General features: G+C 39.3%; 1 protein-coding gene across 6 annotated transcripts in view; it reads right to left on the reverse strand.

The window, feature by feature from the left end:
- Window positions 1–988: 988 nt before the first annotated feature.
- The window catches only part of RHBDL2 (rhomboid like 2), a 56,690-nt gene continuing 33,527 nt past the window's right edge, over window positions 989–24,151 (reverse strand). For 2 of the 6 annotated variants that reach the window (XM_060019722.1, XM_060019728.1), the window contains 5 exons: window positions 21,275–21,387; window positions 8,525–8,625; window positions 6,770–6,830; window positions 2,312–2,373; window positions 989–1,545 (listed from right to left, as the gene is read on the reverse strand). In XM_060019722.1, the coding sequence (XP_059875705.1) occupies window positions 1,366–1,545; window positions 2,312–2,373; window positions 6,770–6,830; window positions 8,525–8,625; window positions 21,275–21,387 (517 nt within the window). In that variant the 3' untranslated portion in view covers window positions 989–1,365. The remainder of the gene's footprint in view (window positions 1,546–2,311; window positions 2,374–6,769; window positions 6,831–8,524; window positions 8,626–21,274; window positions 21,388–24,151) is intronic. The other 4 variants (XM_060019743.1, XM_060019749.1, XM_060019748.1 and 1 more) reach the window with 4 other exon arrangements.

The following is a 24,151-nucleotide window of genomic DNA, read 5'->3' on the forward strand; positions in this document are numbered from 1 at the left end:
GAGAAAGGTAGTTCCAGGTTCCTTGGGATCCTAGACTCACTATTCAAATCTTTTTGTTTTGTTTTGTTTTGTTTGGCTGCGTTGGGTCTTTGTTGCTGTACATGGGCTTTCTCTAGTTGCAGCGAGTGACACTACTCATTGCAGTGGCTTCTCGTTGCGGAGCACGGGCTCTAGGCAAGTGGGCTTCAGTAGTTGCAGCACGCGGGCTCAGTAGTTGTGGCACACGGGCTTAGTTGCCCACACTATTTGAATCTTAAACTAGCAATCCAGAGAATTCTTCTATAAGGTATTTCTACCATTCTTGGTACACCCTCAGAAAGGTTTCTTCCCATACTCCCATGATACTATTTTTTTTAATAAATTTATTTATTTATTTATTTGGCTGTGTTGGGTCTTTGTTGCTGTGCGCGGGCTTTCTCTAGTTGCGGGGAGCGGGGGCTACTCTTCATTGCGGTGCGCGGGCTTCTCATTGCGGTGGCTTCTTTTGTTGCAGAGCACGGGCTCTAGGCGTGCAGGCTTCAGTAGTTGTGGTGCGTGGACTCAGTAGTTGTGGCTCGCAGGCTCTAGAGAGCAGGCTCAGTAGTTGTGGCGCACGGGCTTAGTTGCTCTGCAGCATGTGGGATCTTCCTGGACCAGGGCTCGAACCCATGTCCCCTGCATTGGCAGGCAGGTTCTTAACCACTGCGCCACCAGGGAAACCCTGCCATGGTACAATAAACTTTTGGTATTTGGGGAACACAGCACTGATAGACCAGGAGGGCAGGAGAATATGGGCTGTCAAGTCATTACCAACCTTTAAATCCTGCCCCCTCTTAGACAAGTTACTTGATTTTTTTGTAAGAGTTCCCATATCCTCCTCTCTAAGACACAGAGTAATAGCTGCCTTTCTGGGTTGTTAAAAAGATGAGCAATAATGCATATAAAGCACCCCAAACAGTGACTTATCTACTCGAACGGTGATGGAAAGTGATAATCAATAGTCTGACAGATGTGAAAAGTTTTTATTTTCAGCATAGAACATTATTTGTGGATTCTATCAAGCAATCTCTGTAGTATACCCTCCTGGGAGAGTAAGTCTCTTTTAGAGGATACGTACCCTCATGCAGCACGCCTGGGAAAGAGCCAATCTTTGGTTCTCACTTCCCTTCCCTTTTCTTTCTTCCTCTTCCCCCTTATGCACAGGCGAGCCCCTTCCTTAAACCCTGACTCCTTTTGTAAGCAGTCTTTGAAACTGGCGACTTCAAGGGTGTTTTGTCCTCTTTATAAAATTGTTAGCATTTGCTGGGACTTCTCTTTCTTCATAGAGAGTTCTCCAGTTTTTTCCCAGATGGCTCTTTTCATTAATTGGTTTGTGTTAGGGGTAGGTCAGTTCGCTGGGGACAGGAAAATGTTGAAAAACACCGCAAATAAGACGCAAGCTAAATAAGCTGCAATTGCTATCCAAAACCTTGGATCTTTCAGCAGTGCCTTATCAAAGCAGCTGAACACGGTATAACCAATGGACATCCCAGCAAATCCACCTGCAATGTGAGCTGCAAAAGACACCTTGAGAAAAAAGGGGAAAAAATGGGAATAAGTGAAGAAAATGTTAATTGCATATTTCAGCTGTTTAAGAAACAAATACCATCCCAGTCAAAGAGTCTTAAAAGTCTGAACAGCAAGGTGGTGAGACAAAAGAGACAAAAAAACTCCATGTGCACAGAGAGGAGATATTCCAAATCATGCAAAGCTAAAAAAATATCAGTTCACTGGCTCTGAGTACACAAGACAGAACCATCATTTCTCTTTATTCTTGGTCATCATTGTGTTTAGGATGGTTCTGTATAAGGCCAACCAAGAGAGTAAGAGTTGAGGTGCCACGAGGGATCTCTATAGGAGCATAATCTGATCCCACATAAATGGCATGTCTAAATTAAAAAATACACACAGATAGTCAAACAGAAACTACCAAATTCAAAGACCAATTTCAATAAAACTGGAAATCTTTGTCAGTTTTCTTTTTATTGTAAATTCATCTGGACCCAAATTATTGCTGCTTTCCAATCTGCATTTTATTCTCTGTGAAGTCCCTTCACTCCTGTTTTTTGGAATAGCTACCAGTATAGCAGGTGCAGAGAACTAGAGCCAGTTGTCAGGGCTATGAGAGAGAGAAGTGAAAAGGACAATCTAAAAGGCTGATTTCCTCAGGAATTTTCTTAACTTCCAAGTGTAAAACTGACTGTCCTAAATCTCAGAATTGTTGCCCCTATTTGGTGACCCTTTTTCGCTATTGATATGATAGGTAATTTAAAAAATAATAAACTGAACTCACCGGGGACCCATTTGCAGGGACAAAGAACCTTCTGTAGAGAGCAAATCCCATGTCCGACACAACTAGAAGGGAAAACAGCCCAGTGAAGCCCCACGATCTCCAAAATAGTGCACCAGTTATTTTTGGTTCCCCTCTAGCAACGGTAGCAACGTTTATTGAGACTTACTCTGTGCTAGGTACTGTTCTAAGAGTTTTACATGTACTAACCTGCATTATTAATCCTCACAACAACCCCATGAAATAGGTACTATCATTATCCCATTTTGTAGATGTATTGATCCAAGAAGTATTTATTGATTATCTCCCATGTGCCAGGCACTACTCTAGATGGTGGAGATACTGCCGTGAACAGATCAGACTGCCTCATGGAACTGAAAGTCTAGTTGGGGAAAGCAAATGAATAAGTAAAACATACAGTATTGTCAAATGGTGCTTAGTGCTATGGAGAACACACAAAGAGAAGAAGGAGAATTGGGAATGCTGGGAGTAGGGTGTGATTTTTTTTTTTTTTTTTTTTTTTGCGGTACGCGGGCCTCTCACTGTTGTGGCCTCTCCCATTGCGGAGCACAGGCTGCAGACGTGCAGGCTCAGTGGCCATGGCTCATGGGCCTAGCCGCTCCATGGCATGTGGGATCTTCCCGGACCGGGGCACGAACCCGTGTCCCCTGCATGGGCAGGCGGACTCTCAACCACTGTGCCACCAGGGAAGCCCTAGGGTATGATTTTTAACTGGAGAGTCAGGGAGGATCTCAAGGAGAATATGGCATTTGATAGAGATAAGGGAGCAAGCCATGCTGACCTTTGAAGTTAAGAGTCCTCTAGGCAGAGGGAAGTGCAAAGTCCCTAAGGCAGGACCATCCGCCTGGTGTGTTTGAGGAATACCAAAGCAGTTGATCTGGTCGCATAGGTGGTTTTCAAAGGATGGTTCCCTGCCCCACTGGGATCCCAGCATCACTGGGAACTTACTAGAAATGAAAATTCTCAGGCCCACCCCAGACTTACTGAACCAGAAACTCTAAAGGTAGGGCTCGGCAGTCTGTGTTTTTTAACAAGACCTTCGGGTGATTCTGGACTAAAGTTAGGGATAAAGTAGTAGGTGATGAGATCAAACAGAAGCAGATGTAGATCGTGTAGGGCCCTTATGACCACTGTAAGGACTTTGACTTTTACGCTGTGAAGCTTTTGAGCACAGGAGTGACATGTCCGACTTATGTTTTTAAAAGATGATTCTGGCTGCTGTGTAGGAAACATATTCTAAGGAAGCAAAGACAGGAGCAAGCAGACAAGCCACTTACTACGACTGCAGCAACCCAAGTGAGGAATGACGGTGGCGTTTTATACATAAAGAAACCAAAACACAGAGGTTAAGGACTTGCCCAAGGCTGCCCATCTCAGAGGCAGTAGTGGGATTTGGGAGGCTTCACTCTCACCTACCACACTAATCGCCTCTGATTGCCATCAGGAGAACAGAAGATGGGCCCAAAAAGGAAATGAGTCCACATTTTCTAATGGAACACTGAGAGCCAGAACTTAGACATTCCTCAAATAAGTCAGACCTCTGATGCTAAAAGAGCTTCCAGGTTTCTTGGCTTAGAAGAACTCTGCCCTACATGTGCACTTGGAAACATCTCCTACAGCTGTCACATTCCACATCCATCCCCCAATTCCCTGTGCTCTACTTAGTGAATGTCCTAGGAGACAGAAAGACCTAGTCCTTGCCTTTGGGAAAACAGCATCAGGACCATGTGTTCTGGCTAGTTTCCCTTTCAATACAGTATTGACACTGAAGTCACTGGATAGAAATTGAGGTCGAGGAGAAGTACTCAATGTTAATTTAATTGTAAATGACTATCACACAAAATGCTGGATAAATGTGGCTATATTGTTTTTTCGATCATTTGCAATTCCTGATCCAGGGTAAATAACAGAGATAGGACTAGGAAAGTATAAGAAAACAGGCTGGAAAACAGCCTGTTTCCACGGCTGGAAAACAGGGTTGACTTACTGGAAACAGTTTGGTCCAGTTTTCCACAGTAGGAGACCTCCTTTCAAAAACTCTTTGTAACCCTTAGCATGTCAATTTCTCCGTTCAATTTCTCTCTTGTTTTGGCCACTTCTGACTTACACCTGCCTGGCCCTTTCTGCTTCCCAGGGGAGTTTACTTCTAAGCTGCTGCAGTCTCTAAACTGAGACCTGTCTTCCCACCTGAAAAGAAGCCCTCATTCCAATAAACCAAATCACTGTCTTCAATAAAATTTGACACTCATTTTAAGGGAGCTGCCTTTATACGGATTTTTTTGAAGGATGAAAATGTGAGATTTCCTGAACTTTTTCCGGGGAAGGTCAGTTGCTTTGTTAGAAAACAGATCCAACAAATAATGCTTAATGAAGGAAGGTCCTAGGGCCAATTGTCCTTCACAATTAGGAATAATATTTACCATTTAAAAAAAAACAAAAAACTATACATTTTCCCAAGGAAACATGTTTAAAATTAAAATGTACTTGTATTTCATTAATCCAGAGTTTGTTCTAACTTCTCTCATTTACAATAGTAGGTAAACCAGGCCAAAGAACTTTTAGAAATGGCCTGTGGGGAAGGTTGATGTTAGTGTGTCCTACCTATGTTTGTAGGATATAATAAAAGCACATCATTCAGTGATTGTATGACTTACCTCAAGAATGACAAAATGTTTAAAGCAACTATACCCCAATTAAAAAAAGAAAAGAAAGAATGACAGAATGTTACATAAACTATATTTGGAGATAACCCTGTGCATGAGGAAAGGGCTTTTACTCCAACATTAAAGGGTATTAGAGTATTAAAACCTTTTCCTCACTGAGGGTTTGAGGCTTATTTTACAAAAGTCATTCATAATTACCTGAAAGAAACAGATTGACTGATGACCCAGATAACTTGTGTAAGAATATTTTTCTGTCTAAGGACTTGTCCCTTGGTTCTGGTTGTGACTCAGACGGCTCTGCCTGCACAGCAACTCTCCTAACTAACTCCTAGACATCCGTCCTCCTTTCTGTGCTGACTAGTTTCCCTCACTTTTTGGATTTCTTATGGAGAAAAACAGTATATATGGTATGGTATAAACTAGAAACAAGTCACTTCTTTTCTCTCGGGATGAAATATTGTTTTTACAGTTAAACCGTTCATGAACGTAATTTAGTCTCTTTTTTGACCTCTTGATACCAATTTGCAGACTCATTTTTTCCTACTATGTGGACAGCCAAAAGCTTAGCCTGTATCAAGTGTCACTTCTGTCTTGGCCTTCAAGTCTGAGCCAACAGTCTGGCCCCAGGGTCAGCCTTCTCCCTGCACCCTCCACGCAGATACAGCTTCAGCAGGTGCAGATCCAGAAATACAAGTTACCAGCTCTGCCTTCACTCTTGTTTGCTTCTACTCTGTATGGCCTGCCACCCGTCCAAAATCCTGACTTTCAGACACGCCGAAAATTCCACCTCTTCTCCAGACTGAACGTACTTCCTAAATTCTTTCAGCATGTAATTCTAGACTATCATTCCTGGAGATTTCCAAAGCCACATCAGTCATGCTCCTACTTCCCTGACCCCTCTCTTCCTTCACCTCTGCTCTCATTTTCAATCCTCAGCCACCACTCCATGCTTATATCCTAGAGCAGTTTTTTTTTAATCTGAAATTGAGGAAGAAAATGGATTATATGAATGGTTTTCAAGCTTTGCCTTTCTGACAAAATCATACGCAGAATCTAATGTATGAACAAGAAAAATCCAGTATATAAAACATAAATGACAGCAGAAAGTAACATAACATTTTAAATCAACTATACTCCAATAAAAAATTTTTTTAAATAAAAAAATTTTAAAAATCCAGGGGCTTCCCTGGAGCCGCAGTGGTTAAGAATCTCCCTGCCAATGCAGGGACACGGGTTCGAGCCCTGGTCCGGGAAGATCCCACACGCCGCAGAGCAACTAAGCCTATGCGCCACAACTACTGAAGCCCGCGTGCCTAGAGCTCGTGCTCCACAACAAGAGAAGCCACCGCAATGAGAAGCCCGCACACTGCAACAAAGAGTAGCCCTCGCCGCAACTAGAGAAAAACCTGCGTGCAGCAACGAAGACCCAACGCAGCCAAAGATAAATAAATTAAATAAATATTTTTAAATATATATATATTTTTTAAAAAATCCATAAACGATGGTATTGTGGTTGAAGTGGACGGAGTGCCTCGAGCCCTACTCTCTTGACTCCCCCGCACTCCAGAAAGAAACAGAGCCACCTCTAAGAACCACCCACCAGGGTCTGTGAAAACTCCATTCACAGCTGTCTGCTTAGGGCTATGAAGACAAACCATTCTTTCTGACTCTAGACTGATGGTCATCCTACTCGTTAGTGTTTGGGAAATGTGAGAAGGTCTTCTGAAGGTTGAACCCATAAAATTGAAGGTGTGAAGTGTTCGCAAAACACACTTACTTATAAGGACGATGATGAGTAGTCTGATAATTCCAAAGGCAGGAATCATTTCTCGAAAATTCTTACAAAGAAATAAATAATAATATAAGCTATCTATTGGCAAACAAAACTTCAACTGTCCTCCCCCTTCATCTGCTTTATCATTTAAAATAAAGTGTGAGTGTCACATATTTGCAAAACAAGCATCGGTGTAACAGCCCAGTTTTCAAATGTATTTGGGAAGCACAATGCTGGTGCACTTTGGAGTGAAAATGAAACATGATATTAAATTCCTTGATATAAAGTAGACACAATTTTATTAGCAGGAAATAATCTAAATATAAGTAATAACAAATCAACACTTATTATGTCATAGATAGTTAATGCATGTTGTCAAACTAAATCTGATGAAATATTTCCAAGTTTTTTGGTTAATATTCATTTGATACATCTTTACCCTCTTTCTAAGTAGGAGTTAGCAAAACAACTAAAATTTGAGTATTACCTTTATTTTTTTAGATAATTTCAAAAAATTTTAAATGTCAGTCGGTCCAAAAACAACCCAGTTGGATTTTAGCTTTGAAAAATCTCACACCACCAGCTTGCAGTACCCTCGTGTGTTACTAGAGGACAGAGCAGACTCAGAAAGATACTCCCACTTCAGCCCAAGTTACCTCTCCCTTCCCTTTCAAGTTAACTCTCTTCCCAGAGATGCTGAAATAGCTGTGTTTATTCTAAATCAATTATTTTCAAATTGTTGTGACCATGACCTACAGTAACAAATAATTTACATAACACACATAAATAAATAGTACTTATCCTTATACACGTGATGTGTACTGAAATTTTTGTTTGTAAAGGGATTTTCACAATCCCTTCAGCTGCGTTCACAACCACTAATGGGTTGCAATCCAAAGTTTGAAAAACATTTTTCTAAATGACTTCTATTTTTTGAACAGTTTTTTAATTGATTCATATTTCTTCCTCCTAGAGTATCTTTAAAGCACACCTATGTGGTTAAAGGGTTAATTTAGTCAGGATTTTAGCCTGTTTTAAAAAGTGGTTGGCATCTCACATACTATATCATGGGCGTGTAAAATGGTATGCAATTTTGGAGGCATTTATCAATGAAAATGTAAAGCCTTCACCCAGTAAATCCACTTCTAGGAATTTACCTGCAAAAAGAATCACACAAATGCAAAAAGATAGGTGTGAAAGAACATTCCTTACAGCATTATTTTGAAATGTGAAAAACTGTAATCACCCGAGATTTCTTTTCAATTAAGGATTAAATGTCGGGATACAGCTATATAGAGCGTGATGTGGAGCGCCTGAAAAGACTGAGCTGGATTTCTGTGTATTGCCATGAGTAGATAGGATACTTTATGTTAAGATGCAGAACAATATAAGGGTAGTTCCATTTTTGTAGCATTACTATTGGTAGAATTTTGAATACACATAGAAAATGTCTGAAAGGATGTATATCAAACTGTTAACAGATACTAAATTGGGAACTTTGACTTCCTATTTTTCAATTTTGAATTTTATTTAATATTCATTATTTTTGAGATCGGGAGAAAAAAATAAAGATAAAATATGAAAGGAAAACTCTTGTGGCCAAATGGAAGATGTGTTCTTAGTAAATATTGATAAATGAAGATGCCCTGAACCAAATACCAGTAATTGTTTGTTTTTTTTTTTTTTTTTTTTTTTTTTCAGTAATTGTTTTAAAAAAACATATATAAGGTCCATAGATTCCACTCCCAAAGTTCTTACCACTAGAACATTCATGAAATAGCCTCCCATCAGAGCATAGACCCCTCCTGAAGCACCCACAAGAGATTTGAGTGGGTCAAAGATGGAGCTGGCTAGAGATCCTAAAGAAATAAAACACAAAGAATTAGATATGACTATAAAAATCATGAAGGATAAATCTTTCTAATCTAAGGTAAAAGTTGGGGAAGCTTGGACAATTATATTAACAAACAACAAATTCACCTTGTCCCTTCCATACTAGAAAAGTATAGCTATGTGGGCTAACTCCCTCAATTTTTATGAAACATTAAATGTTCAATATGAAGACAGTATAATGGTGATAAAAACACAGGCTCTGGAGCCAGAATAACCAACTGTGACTTGAGCAAGTTTCTTAACGTCTCTGTGCCTTAGTTTCCCTGTTTACAAAATGGGGGTATTAATAGAACTTACCTCAATGGGTTGTCAGGAGAAGTAAATGAGTTTATTTGTGCATCATGCTTAGAACACTCTGTGACATGTATTTTATACTTGTTAGCCATTGTTTCAAAATATCCTACATGTTCAGCCAAAACTATCAAAACACCTGAGACATTCCGACATTTTATTATCTAAAGGCTAGCTTTCTCATGGAGTCAAGATGTGGTCTCAGAATCCTTCTTAACATACTATTCAACCACATTCACCAGGCAAGATGAAACCTATTGCTAACCCAATCTTATATTGCCTGAACCAAAACAAGACTTTAGAACCACCTTATGAAACTCTGAGGTGTTCTCTCTGTACTGCTTAGTTCTATTACTCATTCTCTTGCCTTCAAGGCCCTCCTTCATTCCTTAGGACACAACACAATACAATACCTACTTTATGCAAAAAAGACAAAGTGTCTGACCTTAGGAATCTTACAAATGGATGAGCAAACGGTTATCATAAAATGCAGACTATAACAACTACTATGATTTTTTTTAATGTAATAAATTTGCTATGGAAGCATTTAGGGAAGAACGACTTTCTCAGCAGAGAAGTGGAAGCCCTGCTACTCTGAGAGGAGGGAGACAGCATTTTGATTAAACTCTGAAGACCCTTTAAGATTGGACAGGGAAAACAAGGGGGAAGAAGGTCAGGACTTGGGGATCTGGAATAGCAAAGACATAGAAACAAAGTTATATGGATGACTGAAGATCAGTGAGAAGTAGTCCATTAGGATTAAAGCAGTGGTTTTCAAATGTTAACCTACAAACTAGGGCTGAGGTGGTTGTGTCTTAATCATGAGAAATTTATTTTTAAAATACAGATGTCCACTTCTGGCCACAGAGAAGTGCCAAGGATAAAATTTTTCCTCCTGCTTGAAACAGCTGAAAGTAGTGGACAAAATACACGAAACAATGGTCTTCAAGATACTGGACATCAGATAACAAAGGACAGTGAATCCTGAGAAACAAGAAATAAATAAGATGAGTTGACTAATTGCCCAGCTTACTGCCTTGAGAGAGACTGTAGGCTGCAGTACATGAAGGGGGAACCTAGGCAGATCACAGTAAACTTTAAGTTGATGAGATAGAGTCTAGAGTCTAGGTCCATATAGATCCAGGCAGCTATAGAGTTCAGACTGCTTCCAAGTAACTTAACTGAGTTACAGAACAAATCTAAGGAATGTTTATAGGAATATAATAATATCCACCATCCAAAGATAAAATGTCTAGCATCCAGACAAAAATTGTCAGACATGCAAAGAAGCAGGAAAGTATGACCCATAATGAAGTGAAAAAAATCAATTAAAACCTAACAAACCTGGGAATTCCCTAGCGGTCCAGTGGTTAGAACTCCAAGCTCTCACTGCTGAGGGCCTTGGTTCAATCCGTGGTTGGGCAACTAAGATCCCACAAGCCACGTGGCACAGCCAGAAAACAAAAAACAAAAACAAACAGACAAAAAAACCTATCAAAACTAAAAGAAGAGTTACCATATATGATCCAGCAATCCCATTCCTAGGCAAATATCTGGAGAAAACTATAACTTGAAAACATATATGCACGGCAATGTTCACTGCAGTACTAGTTACAATAGCCAAGACATGGAAGCAACCTAAATGTCCATCGACAGATGAACGGATAAAGAAGATGAGGTTAAAAAAAAAAAAAAAAAGAAGTGGTATACATACACAATGGAATAGTACTCAGCCATAAAAAAAGAATGAAAACAATGCCATTTGCAGCAACATGGATGGACATAGAGATTATCATACTACATGAAGTAAGCTAGACAGAAAGACAAATATAATATATCACTTATATGTAGAATCTTTTTTTTAACATCTTTATTGGAGTATAATTGCTTTACAATGGTGTGTTAGTTTCTGCTTTATATGGAATCTTTAAAAAATGATACAAATGAACTTATTTTCAATAGAGAAATAGACGCACGGGCATAGAAAACAAATTTATGGTTATCAAAAGGGAAGGGGGGGAGGGATAAATTAGGAGTTTGAGATTAACATATACACACTATTATATATAAAATAGATAACCAACAAGGACCTACTGTATAGCACAGGGAAATATACTCAATATCTAGTAGTAACCTATAAGGGAAAAGAATCTGGAAAAAAATATATATATATATATGTATATATCTGAATCACTTTGCTGTACACCTGAAACTAACACAATATTGTAAATCAACTATACCTCAATTAAAAAAAATAAAAACCTACCAAAACTGACACAGGTGTAAGATTTAGCAAGTAAGGGCAATAAATAATTATTACAACTATATTCTCTATGTTCAAAAGTTAAATAGCACTATATAAGAAATGAAACAGGCTCAAATCAAACTTCTAAAGATGAAAACTACAATGTCTAAAATGAAAACATAAACTTGTTCAGTTGATTGGCTAATTAGACATTGCAGAAGAATAGATTAGTGAACATGAAGACATGGCAATAAAACTATCCAAAATAAAACACACAGAGAAGAATATTTTTTAAAATGCATACAGCATTAATGAGCTATAGGTCAATTTCAAGCAGTCTTCTGATATGTATGATAATAAATACATAATTGGAGTCCCCAGAAAAGAGGAATGAAAGCAGATACAGAAAAAAATACTTGAAGAAATTATGACCAAAGTTTTTCCAAAGTTTTATGAAAACTATAAACCCACAGATCCACGAACCTCAACAAATCCCAAACACAAGAGACGTGAAGAAAAGCACACCAAGGCATAACAAAATCACATTCTCAAAACAGTTAAAATTCTTAAAAGCATCCAGAACAAAAAGACATGCTTCATACTGAGGAACAAAGGTAAGGATGACAACAGATTTCTCATTGGAAACAATGCAAATGAGAAAACAACATTTTAAGGTACTGAAAGAAAAATACTGTCAAGCTATAATTCCAAACCTAATAAAATATATTACAACAATGAAGGCAAAATGAAGATTTTTTTTTCAGACATACAGAGGCTGGAAGAATTGATGACTAACAGACCCATGCTAAAAGAAATGTTAAAGGAAATTCTCAAGAAGACAAAAAAAGATATCAGATGGAAATATGGAGCTACACAAAGGAATGAAGAGCATTAGAAATGGTAAGGATGTGGGCAAATATACAAGATTTTGTTATTATTTAAATCTCTTTAGAAGTTCATTGTTTAACAGTTAAACTATTAGACTAACTACTAGGAATAATAAGCGAACTTATCAAGGTTGGAGGATACAAGATCAATATACGAAAACTCAACTGTATTTCTATGTAATAGCAATGAAAAATCAGACATAGAAATTTTAAAAATAGTACCATTTACAGTACATCAAAAATATGAAATATAGAAATAAATCTGACCCCAAAAATGTGCAAGACCTAAACACTGAAAACTAAAAAAGATGTTGAAAGGAATTTTGAAAGACCTAAATAAATAGAAATCTATACCTTGTTCATGGGTTGGAAGACTCCGATATTGTTAAAATGTCAATTCTCCCCAAGTTGATCTAAAGATTCATTGCAATCCAAATCAAAATCCCAGTAGACTTTTTTGTAGAAATTGACAAACTGATTCTAAAGTTCACATGGAAATGCAAAGGACCTAGAATAACCAAACCAACTTTGAAAAAGAGCAGAGTTGGAGCACTGACACATCCCAATTTCAAGACTTAATAGAAAACTACAGTAATCAAGACAGTATGGTATTGGTGTAAATATATACAAATATATGAGGGAAACACAACAGAAAGTCCAGAAATAAACCCACATATATATGGACAATTGATTCTGACAAGACGCAAAGGCAATTCAGTAAAGAAAGGATTGTCTTCTCAACCAATGATGCTGGAACAGTTAGACATTTACATTCAAAAAAGTGACACTTCAATCCATACCTTGCACCATGTATAAAAATGGATCGTATACCTAGATGTAAAGCCTAAGATTTTAAAACTTCTAGAACAAAACACAGAGAAAATCTTTGTGACCTTGGGCTAGGCAAAATTTCTTAAATATGACACTAAAAGCATAATTCCTAAAATTTAAAAACTGATAAATTATACTTAATCAAAATTCAAAAATTTGACTCTTCAGAAGATACTGTTAAGAGAATGAAAAGACAAGCAGCAAACTAGAAGGCAATATTTGTAAGTCACATATGTGATAAAGAACTTTTAATAGGGACTTCCCTGGTGGCACAGTGGCTAAGAATCCACCTGACAATGCAGGGGACAAGGGTTCAATCCCTGGTCCGGGAAGATCCCACATGCCGCAAAGCAACTAAGCCCGTGTGCCACAACTACTGAGCCTGTGCTCTAGAGCCCATGAGCCCACGTGCCACAACTACTGAAGCCCACGTACTCTAGGGCCTGCATGCCACAACTACTGAGCCCACATGCTGCAACTACTGAAGACCAAGTGCCTAGAGTCCATGCTCTGCAAGAAGAGAAGCTACCACAATGAGAAGCCCGTGTACTGCAATGAAGAGAATCCCCCTGCTCGCCACAACTAGAGAAAGCCCACATGCAGCAATGAAGACCCAATGCAGCCAAAAAAAAAAAGAAATTGTAATAATAATATATAATAAGGAATGTAAAGGAATGCAATTCAATTTTTTTTTTATTTGGTTGCGCTGGGTCTTAGTTGCAGCAGGCAGGCTCCTTAGTTGCAGCATGTGGGCTTCCTTAGCTGTGGCAGGCAAACCCTTAGTTGCGGCATGCATGTGGGACCTAATTCTCTGACCAGGGATCGAACCCAGGCCCCCTGCATTGGGAGTGCAGAGTCTTAACCACTGCACCACCAGGAAGTCCCCGTAATTCAATTTTTAAATGGGCAAAAGATTTAAACAGATACTTTACCGAAGAAGATATATGGATAGCAATTGAGCACATTAAAAGATGTTCACCCTCATTCTCATTAGGAAATGCAAATTTAAACCCAATGAGATACCTTTATATACCCAACAGATTGGCTAAACTTAAAAGACTGACCATACCAAGTGTTGATGAGTATATGGAGGAACTGGAACTTATGGTGGGGATGTAAAATGGTACCACTTTGTTACCATGTGACCTAGTAATTCCACTCATAGGTATATACGCAAGAGATCCACACAAAAACTTGTACACAAGTGTTTATAGCAGTATTATTCATAATAGCCAAAAAGTGAAAACAACCCAAATGTCCAGCAAATGGTGAATGGATAAAGAAAATGTGGTATATCCATACAATGGAATGTATCCAGCAATAAAAAGGAATGAAGTACTTATACATGTTCCAACATGGATGAAGGATGAAAACATTATGCTAAGTGGAAAAAAGAGTCAAAAAAGATCAAACTTTATGATTCCATTTCTATGAAATGTGCAGAATGGGTAAACCTAAAGAGACAGAAAGTAGATTAGTGGTTGTCTAAGGCTGGGGAAGGGATCTGGGGTGAGGAGTGGGGAGTGACTGCTAATGGGCACAGGGTTTCTTTGGGGCACAAAAATATTCTACATTTAGATTGTGATAAAGAGTGCATAACCCTGTAAATTAATTTTAAAACATTGAATTATACAGTTTAAATGGGTGAACTGTATGGTATATGAATTATATCACAGTAAAGCTATTTTAAAAGTTTGGTAGTTTCTTAAAAGTTAAATGTAACCCCATGATAGAATCCAGCCATTCTATTCCTAGGTATTTACCCAAGAGAACTGAAAACATTTGTCCACACGAAGACTGTACACCAGTGTTCATAGTAGCTTCATCTGTAATAGCCCCAAACTGGAAACAACCCAAATGTCCATCAACAGGAGAATGGATAAACAAATTGCTGTATATTCCCACCATGAAATACTACTCAGCAACAAAAAGGAATCAACTATTCATACACACAACAACATAGACAAACCTCAGAACAATTATGCTGAATAACAGAAGTGACAAAAAAAAAAAAAGAATACTCCATGATTCCATTTATATAAAATTCTAGAAAATACAGCTGAACCTATGATAATCAGTGGTTGCCCAGGGAAGGTGAGGGAAGGACAGGGAGAGGCAGGAAGGTGAGATTCCAACAGGTTACCGGAAAATGTGGCGGAGAGTAACAATCACTACCTTGACTGTGGTGATAGTTTCATGGTTATATACACATATCAAAACATCAGCAGTTATTATATGTCAATTATACCTCACTAAACAGAAAAACAAAAGAACACAGATCCTAGGGCCATGTTCTCAGAGATTCTGATTCAATAGATCTGGGTGGAATCTGAATAACTTTAGTTGTAACAAGCTCTCCAGGTGCTTCTGACCGTCAGTCAGGTTGGGGGACCCTGAGCGGAGTGCAGGCCGGCGCTCCTCAATCTTTACTAATCACGTGTGGATTTGTTCAAATGCAAGTTAGTAGGTCTGGCCTGGGGCTCAAAATTCTGCATTTTAACAAGGTCCCAGTTGATACCAATACTGCTAATTCAAGACCACACTTTGCCAGGAGCAAGGGCAGGGAAACTAAAATGATGTTACATATGAAGGAATCTGGGAAAAAAGCAAAGCAATGGGAGAAATGGATGATAGGGGTCAAAAGGTAAAAATAAAGTATTACTGCTTCCCTCATTTAAAAAAAAAAAAAGCAAAGCAAGAAAGACACTGAGCAGGAAGAAACTTCCAGAGGTGATAGATATGTTTGCAGCATAGAATGTGGTGATGAGTTCACGGGTGTATACTTATGTCCAAATGCATCAAGTTGTATACATTAAATACGTACAAAATTTTGTATGTCAATCACACCTCAAAAGTGATTTTAAAAACATTTTACCTCGTCTCCCTCTAACCTCTTCATATATAATTTCTTTTTTTAAAACATAATAAAGAAGTTTATTCTTCCTTAAAAAAGAAGGAGAAGGAGGAGAAGAAGAAAAGAATGAAAGGCAGTGGGGCCAGACAGTGGAGGGTAACGCAGAGCAATCTTGGACATTTCAGCTTTCTATCGGCCACTGTAAATGTTTTCGCAAGGGTGTAATATGATCTAATCTGTGTTTGAGGAAGGTGACAAGCAGCAGCGTGAAGGAGAGACTCGCATGGCAAAGAGATGCCTGCCAAAAGTTATTGCAAAAATGGGCCGAGGATGTGAACAGGTTATTCACGTTCTCTCCTCTCTCTCTACTCTGAAACTGGGGCAGAGCTGATTCCACAGGCTGAAATCAAGCTGTGGGAGAAGCAGGTATAGGAGCTGGAGCCAGGAAATACGGGTGTGTGCAGGGACAGAAGGAGGAGGTGGGAGAACAGGATCCACAGAGGTAGGAGGGAGGTAGAATGGGGAGCTGCATCACTAAGCCTGGCCAAGCCCATCTCTTTACCATGTCTCATGATGGTTTCCTGCTCTCTGTCCCCCCTGCTCTGGGAAGCAGGCACAGTTGTGATGGGCAAAATTTTGAGCACCACCATGGGTCAGATGGTGTGTCCCACCCACCCACCCCCGCCAAATATGTTGAACTCCTAACCCCCCAGCACCTCGGAATGTGACCTTATGTAGAAATAGGATTGTTGCAGATGTGACTGGTTAAGACGAGGTCATATTGGAGTATGGTGGGCCCCTAAACCAACATGACTGTGTCCTTATAAGCGGAGGAGACAGGGACACATGAAGGGAGAACGCCATATGACAATGGAGGCAGAGGTTGAAATCCTGCAGCTGCAAGGCAAGGAACCCCAAAGACTGATGGCCACCACCAGAAGCCGGGCAGAGGCAAGGACAGGTTCTCCCACATAGGTTCCGGAGGGAGCATGGCCCTTGACACCTGGATTCAGACTTCTAGCCTTCCAGAACTGGGAGACAATGCAGTTCTACCGTTTTAAGCCATCCAGTCTGTGGCAGCCCTAGGAAACTAATACAACTACCCACTGCAGTATAGGTAAATTCACTTACAAATGACATGTATAGGTACCGCTGCAGTATAGGTATATTCACTTATAAATTACATGTATATGTACCACTACATGTATATGTGTTTAAAAACACAAAAACAGAATTTTAAAGGATGGGCTATATTGGTTACACAACATTTTTAAATTATTTTTACTTCATTAATGATATAAAAAACTCTTATCAAGCAATAAGAAGACATGGAGGAAGCTTAAATGCATATTACTAAGTGAAACCAATCTGAAAAGGCTACATACTGTATGATTCCAATTATATGACATTCCAATTGTATGACATTCTGGAAAAGGAAAACGATGGAGACAGTAAAAAGATCAGTGGTTGCCAGGGGTTGGGGGATGGGGAAGGATGAATGGGTGGATCATAGAGGATTTTTAGGACAGTGAAGTTACTCTGTATGATACTGTGATGATGGATACATGTCAGTATACATTTGTCCAAAACCATAGACTGTACAATACCAAGGGTGAACCCTAGTTTTCATGGACTTTGGTTGATTGTGATACATCAATGCAGGTTAATCAGTTGTAACGAGTGTACCATTCTGTCGATAATGGAGGAGGCTGTGCCTGTGTGGGGGCAGGGGATGAATGGGAAATCTCGGTAGCATCCTCTCAGTTTTGCTGTGAACCCCAAACTGCTCTAAAAAATATTCTTTAAAAAGAAAATCTTTCAATGAGCAGTGTTATTAAATAAACTTCATTATTTTTAAAAATCCTGGTTAAATATCATGACACAGAAATGCAAAGACATACTTCTAAGTTCAATTATTTTCCACGGAAGTTTTCTCTTAATCACTGTCATTACCAAAATATAAAATTTAAAAACAATGTCCAGTTTCAAATGGAAGAACTGCATCATTACCTACACTTATTCCAATTATGCAAAAATTTTGTTGTCACGTGGCTATTAATTCCCACCTTCCCTAACATCAGTCATGTGTTCTTGCAAACTAATCAGAAAGTGTTACAGTCAATAAGTTTAAAACCCGCTAAAACTCTTCACTGAGAAATTGTAAATCAGTTGAGAAAATTGTTTCCTGGCTTTTTAAGTGTGAACTTGTGAGAGTTATTGCATCTTCTTCAGGAGCAAAATCACATAATTATGGAATGATTCCCATTGACCAGTTTTCAAAATGCCCCTTTCATAGCATGAGTATCTTTGGAAAAGTAGTTACATTATCACTCCTTAAGAGAAATATACTATTATGTCTTTGAAGAGACATATTTTGTGTTTGTCTTTTCAGCAACATCTGTTAAGTAGCTTACTACTGAAAGCTTTTTGTTATCACAGAAAAAAAGAAAATTAGACACCCATCTTTATGTAAAAGAAAAATGCATAAAGTAATCTTTAAAATGAGCAAAAAATCAGAGGAATCCCTCTCACTGATTCCAGGACTTAAAATATAGCTACAGTGGTACTGACTATGTGGTATTGGTGGAGGGGTAGACACAGTGATCAATGAAACAAAAAGGAGAACCCAGAAATTGTTCCACAAAACTACAGCCAGGGCTTCCCTGGTGGCGCAGTGGTTAAGAATCCGCCTGCCAATGCAGGGGACACAGGTTCGAGCCCTGGTCCGGGAAGACCCCACGTGCCACGGAGCATCTAAGCCTGTGCGCCACAACTACTGAGCCTGCACTCTAGAGCCCATGAGCCACAACTACTGAAGCCCGTGCACCTAGAGCCCGTGCTCCGCAACAAGAGAAGCCACCACAATGAGAAGCCCATGCACCGCAACGAAGAGTAGCCCCCTGCTCGCCACGACTAAAGAAAGCCTGCGCACAGCAATGAGGACCCAACACAGCCAAAAATAAATAAATACATTTATTTAAAAAAAAACAAAAAAAACTACAGCCAACTGATTTTTGACAAAGGTATAAAAGCAACTCGGTGAAGGAAGAATAGTCTTTTCAACAGATTATTCCAGAGTATTTGGATATCCATAGGCAAATAAACAAACAAAAAGAAAATCTAAACATCACACTTTATACAAAAACTAACCAACTCAAACGGATCACATACTTAAATGTAAAGTGCAAAACATAACTTTAGAAGATAACATAGGAGAAAATATTCAAAACAGGGCTCGGTGAAGGGTTCTTAGACATGACACCAAAAGCTCAATTCATAAAAGGAAAAATTGATAAACTGGAATTCATCAAAATTAAAAACATTTGCTCTGTGAAAGACCCTGTTAAGACAATGAAAACACAAGCTACAGATTAAAGAGAATATCTGTAAACTACATATTTGATAAAGGACTGGGATCTGGAATATATGAAGAACTCTCAAAATTCAACAGTTAAAAAAAATCTAATTATTTAGAAAGTGGGCAAAAGACATGAACAGACATTTCACTGAAGAGGATACACACATGGCGAATAAGCCCATGAAGAGATGTTCAACATCATTAGCCATTAGAGAAATGCAAATTAAGACCATGATGAGATCACACATGTGTGAGCACAGCTAAAATTAAAAATAGTGACTGGGACTTCCCTGGTGGTGCAGTGGTTAAGAATCTGCCTGCCAATGCAGGGGACATGGGTTCGAGCTATGGTCTGGGAAGATCCCACATGCTGCAGAACATCTAAGCCCATGCACCACAACTACTGAGTCCGTGTGCCACAACTACTGAAGCCCACGTGCCTAGAGCCCGTGCTCCGCAACAAGACAAGCCAATGCAATGAGAAGCCTGCACACCACAACAAAGAGTAGCCCCTGCTCACGGCAACTAGAGAAAGCCCACGAGCAGCAACGAAGACCCAACATAGCCAAAAATATTAACTAATTAATTAATTAAAAATAGTCACAAATGCTGGTGAGGATGCAGAAAACTGAATCACTTATACAAACCTGGGAGGAAAGTAAAATGAAACAGCCATTCTGAAAAACACTTCGGCTGGTTCTTAAAAAACTGAATATACAACTACCATACAACCCAACCAACTTGCTCTTGGACATTTATCCTAGAGAAATGAAAACTCATGTTCACAAAACTGTACTTATGTTTGCAAAAACCTGTACACAAATGTTTATAGCAACTTTATTTGTAATAGCCCAAAACTGGAATGTCCTCCAATGAGTGAAGGATTAAACTTGTGGTGCTTTTCCATCCACACCATGGAATACTACTCAGCAATAAAAATGAACTATTGAAACATGCAACAACCTACATGAATTTCCAGAGACTTATGCTGAGTGAAGAAGGCTAATCCTGAATGGCTATATACTGTATTATTCTATTTATATAACATTCTTGAAGTGAGAAAATGATAGACACAACAGATTAGTGGTTGCTAGGGGTAAAGGAACATGTAAGGGGTGGGAGAGAAGAGGGTATGGCTGTAAAAATGCAACTGTGAGGAATCTTTGTGGTGTTGGAAATATTTTACTTTGTATCAGTGTAGATGTCCTGATTAGGATACTGTACTATAGTTTTGCAAGCTGTTACCATTGTGGGTAACTGGTTAAAGGGTACATGGAACCTCTAGGTACTTAATTTCTTACAGTGTAAATCTATAATTATCTCAAAATAAAAAGCTTAATTTTTTAAAGTTTCTAAGAAATAAATGGATAGATAGGAGTTCTAATATTTTCTGCCCACACCCTAATGAATCATCTTTGGCACACCCAGTATGAGAGATCATTGGCATATGCCGCTAGTCCCAGGGTGATAGTCCCTACCCAGTCTTTGGGTCCCTTTAGCTATTCTCAACATTCTCTTGAAGTTATCTTCCTTAAATGCAATCTTGATCACCTTATTTCCCCAAATCATTAGTCTTGACAAATAAGGACCTTCTGGCTTTAGTCCTTTATCCAATATATACACCTGAACACCAAACTACTCAGTTTCCAATGGCACAAAACCCTGTCTGACTGTGAGGTACCTGAGAATGAGCACAAAGACCTCTCTATACACTTATCTTATCTCTAATTAACGTATTTCTAAACTTATCAAGTACCCTAGCACATATGAGGAATGCAATAAATCTTGATTTAAATGTTTATTACTGGGCTTCCCTGGTGGCGCAGTGGTTAAGAATCTGCCTGCCAATGCAGGGGACATGGGTTCAAGCCCTGATCCGGGAAGATCCCACATACCACGGAGCAACTAAGCCCGTGAGAAACAACTACTGAGCCGGCGTGCCTAGAGCCCGTGCTCCACAACAAGAGAAGCCACCGCGGTGAGGAGCCCCTGCTCCCGCAACTATAGAAAGCCCGTGGGCAGCAACGAAGATCCAACGCAGCCAAAATAAATAAATAAAATTTATTTTTAAAAAAATGTTTATTACCTTTGTTTATTACCTCCTAAGAGTCCAGAGGTGTTGATTCTGTGTTGCATTCAGAACACTAACCTGCAATCACTCCTGCCAGGTACACCAGCCCCACGCGGAGGCCTTTGTGGACCATTTCCAAGGGGATACCCAAAACGAGCTGCATAACAAGATTCCCCAGGATGTGCTGAACTCTGCAGAGACAAACACAGTTGTCAAATATTATGACTAGCCCAGGCAGTTATTTCCTTGGGAGATTAACAGGCATTGATGTGTTGTTTCTAGTTAAGAACTTGCTTAACTTGAATTCCACTTTCCAATTTTTTTAGGCGACTTTTTAACAAAATAAAATCTTACACGAAGCCTCAATATGTAAAGCAGATAAAAGGACATTTTAGAAGTACACTTATTTTTTGTTATGGCCGCACTGTGAGGCATGTGGGATCTTAGTTTCCGGATTAGGGATCGAACCCGTGCCCCCTGCAGTGCAAGTGTGGAGTCTCAACCACTGCACCGCCAGGGAAGTCCCAGAAGTAAACATTTATTTTATAAGCTCTGTTTTACAACAATTACTGATAATGTCAAACAAAGAGCAATGAGGCTTCTTTAAGGAAAATAAGCTTGCAGTTACGGGGTTTAGATGACAACTGCCATGATATGTCAGCTTCGGCATATGCTTTTGTTTTGGTTGCATAGTAGTACTGAGAAAATACTAATTCACTCATGTTGAGTCTATTTTAATAGATTTTTTTTTTTTGGCTGCATTGGGTCTTTGTTGCTGAGCGCGGGCTTCCTCTAGTTGCGGGGAGCGGGGGCTACTCTTCCTTGCAGTGCGTGAACTTCTCATTGTGGTGGCTTCTCTTGTTGTGGAGCACGGGCTCTAGGTGTGCGGGCTTCAGTAGTTGTGGCACGCGGGCTCAGTAATTGTGGCTCACAGGCTCAGTAGTTGTGGTGCATGGCCTTAGTTGCTCCGCGGCATCTTCCTGGACCAGGGCTCGAACCCGTGTCCCCTGCGTTTGCAAGCGGATTCTTAACCACTGCGCCACCAGGGAAGCCCCAAAATTTCAATAGATTTTTAAACAACCTGTCTTGCAAGTTCAGGATAGTCTTTAATGAAACAGAGATGGGAAGAGAAACTTCATTCCCAGTTCTACATTAAAAAGGCTTTTTCTTTTTAAGTTTACCAGAATAAAAAAAAAAGAAGTTACCTAGTAACAATAGCTAAAGTTGGTATCTCCCATGTACCATAATTTGGCATATAACATTTTTGAGTACAGATGCTTTTTATTATACTTTTTAAATAGGGAAAAATATTTTTAAGTGAAATTCACATTATTTTACTTGTCAAACCCCACAAGCATCTCTGGAGAATCTCTGAATGTAATTTAGCAAATTACCACATTACAGTAATCCTTAATTTACTTGCCATGTAGCACAATGCTTTATTTTTTTTAAGAGATTTTGGGTTAAACCAAAAAGTTAAAAAATAACAGGTGTTGAATCTTCCACAAAGTGCAGCCGCTTTCATATTAGTTTTAGGGATTGTGTTTTTGAATTCTAATTTACTTAAAAGATATCCAGCAGACCACTGAAAAGGTTCTCTGGGCAAACCCTACAGAACAGATTACTTACATTTAGGCCACATGTGCATCCAGCCACAACTATCACTGTACAAGCCATCTTCAAAGACGTGAGACGTAACACATAATTCAGCACAGAACAGCCTAGCCAGGACAGTTACACCAACCTTATCGAGACCTCAGACATAAACAGGTTTTTGAAATATGTGCACCTTGTGAATTAGAACAAGAAGTTCAAAGAAAGCTATCCCGTCCTGTCCTCTGGGAACAGTGTGAGGACAAAGTGACTAATAGCACAAAACCCCAAAGAATCACCCCAAGCACTCTTTCCGCTGCTCAACAGCTAGAGTAGAAGTGGCATAATGCTGAGATCCTGTCATATACCCAGAAGAGAAATACTAATTTTTTTCATCCAAATTCTATGCACCATTCAAGGTCCAGCTTGAATCCATGTCATCTGTGAAGCCATCCCCATCCTGATCATCCCCTTTTTCTGTTTATATTTATGTAGTTAATCCAACATCCATTTCTTTATCCCTTGTCTACCTCCTCTAGTGAGGGTAGAAGAGCTGGTATTGATTTTCCCAATCTCTCTTAGCTAGGGGTAGCCAGGTCATGTAGTCCTGGCCAATGAGACGCAGGTAAGAACACTGCTAGGAGACTTTTAAGAGAGCCTCTATCTAAACAAAAGGGATGGATGTCACCAGTACCTGGTACTACCTCTTCCCCCTTCCTGCTTTGAATGCAGAGCTACAGCAGCCAACTTGCAACCATGACAGAAAGACGAAGGGAAAAGCAGAGATGTCAGCACAGGATCAAGAGTCCTGGCTTCATTAAACAGATGAACCAACCAGCTACCGCTGGGCTTCTTATATGGGCAAAAGATTTACCTACATTTGTTTAGGCCCCTGTTACATTTTCTTGTCACTTGCATCCAAAAGCATCCCTAATTTATACAACCCCATATGTGACATGTCCTACACAGCCTTGCGAATTCTTTTTGAGCACCTTACTATATGTGTCAGACGCTGTAAAAATTGTTAAAACCGTTGTCTCATTTAATCACAGCAACCTTATGAGGTAGGTACTATTACCCCATTTTAGAGATGTGGAAACTGAGGCACAAAGAGGTTAAATAACTACAGTATACTGTAATACTATACTGCCTTGCATTACTATTTAACTGACTGCTCCCCCTTATAATTTTAAAGTCTTTGAGTGCAGAAGCCACATTCGCTTCAAACATACTTGTTAAATGGAAAACTAAAGTGTGGAAGTATCCACAGAAATGGGGCAATTGGTGATTTTGTCCCTAACTTGTCATGCCTCTGAGCCCTGTGTCCTGCCATGGATCCCTATTTAGCCACTGGCCAGAGTT

The sequence above is a fragment of the Delphinus delphis genome, chromosome 1 (assembly GCF_949987515.2).
Source record: "Delphinus delphis chromosome 1, mDelDel1.2, whole genome shotgun sequence".
Lineage (NCBI taxonomy): Eukaryota > Metazoa > Chordata > Mammalia > Artiodactyla > Delphinidae > Delphinus > Delphinus delphis.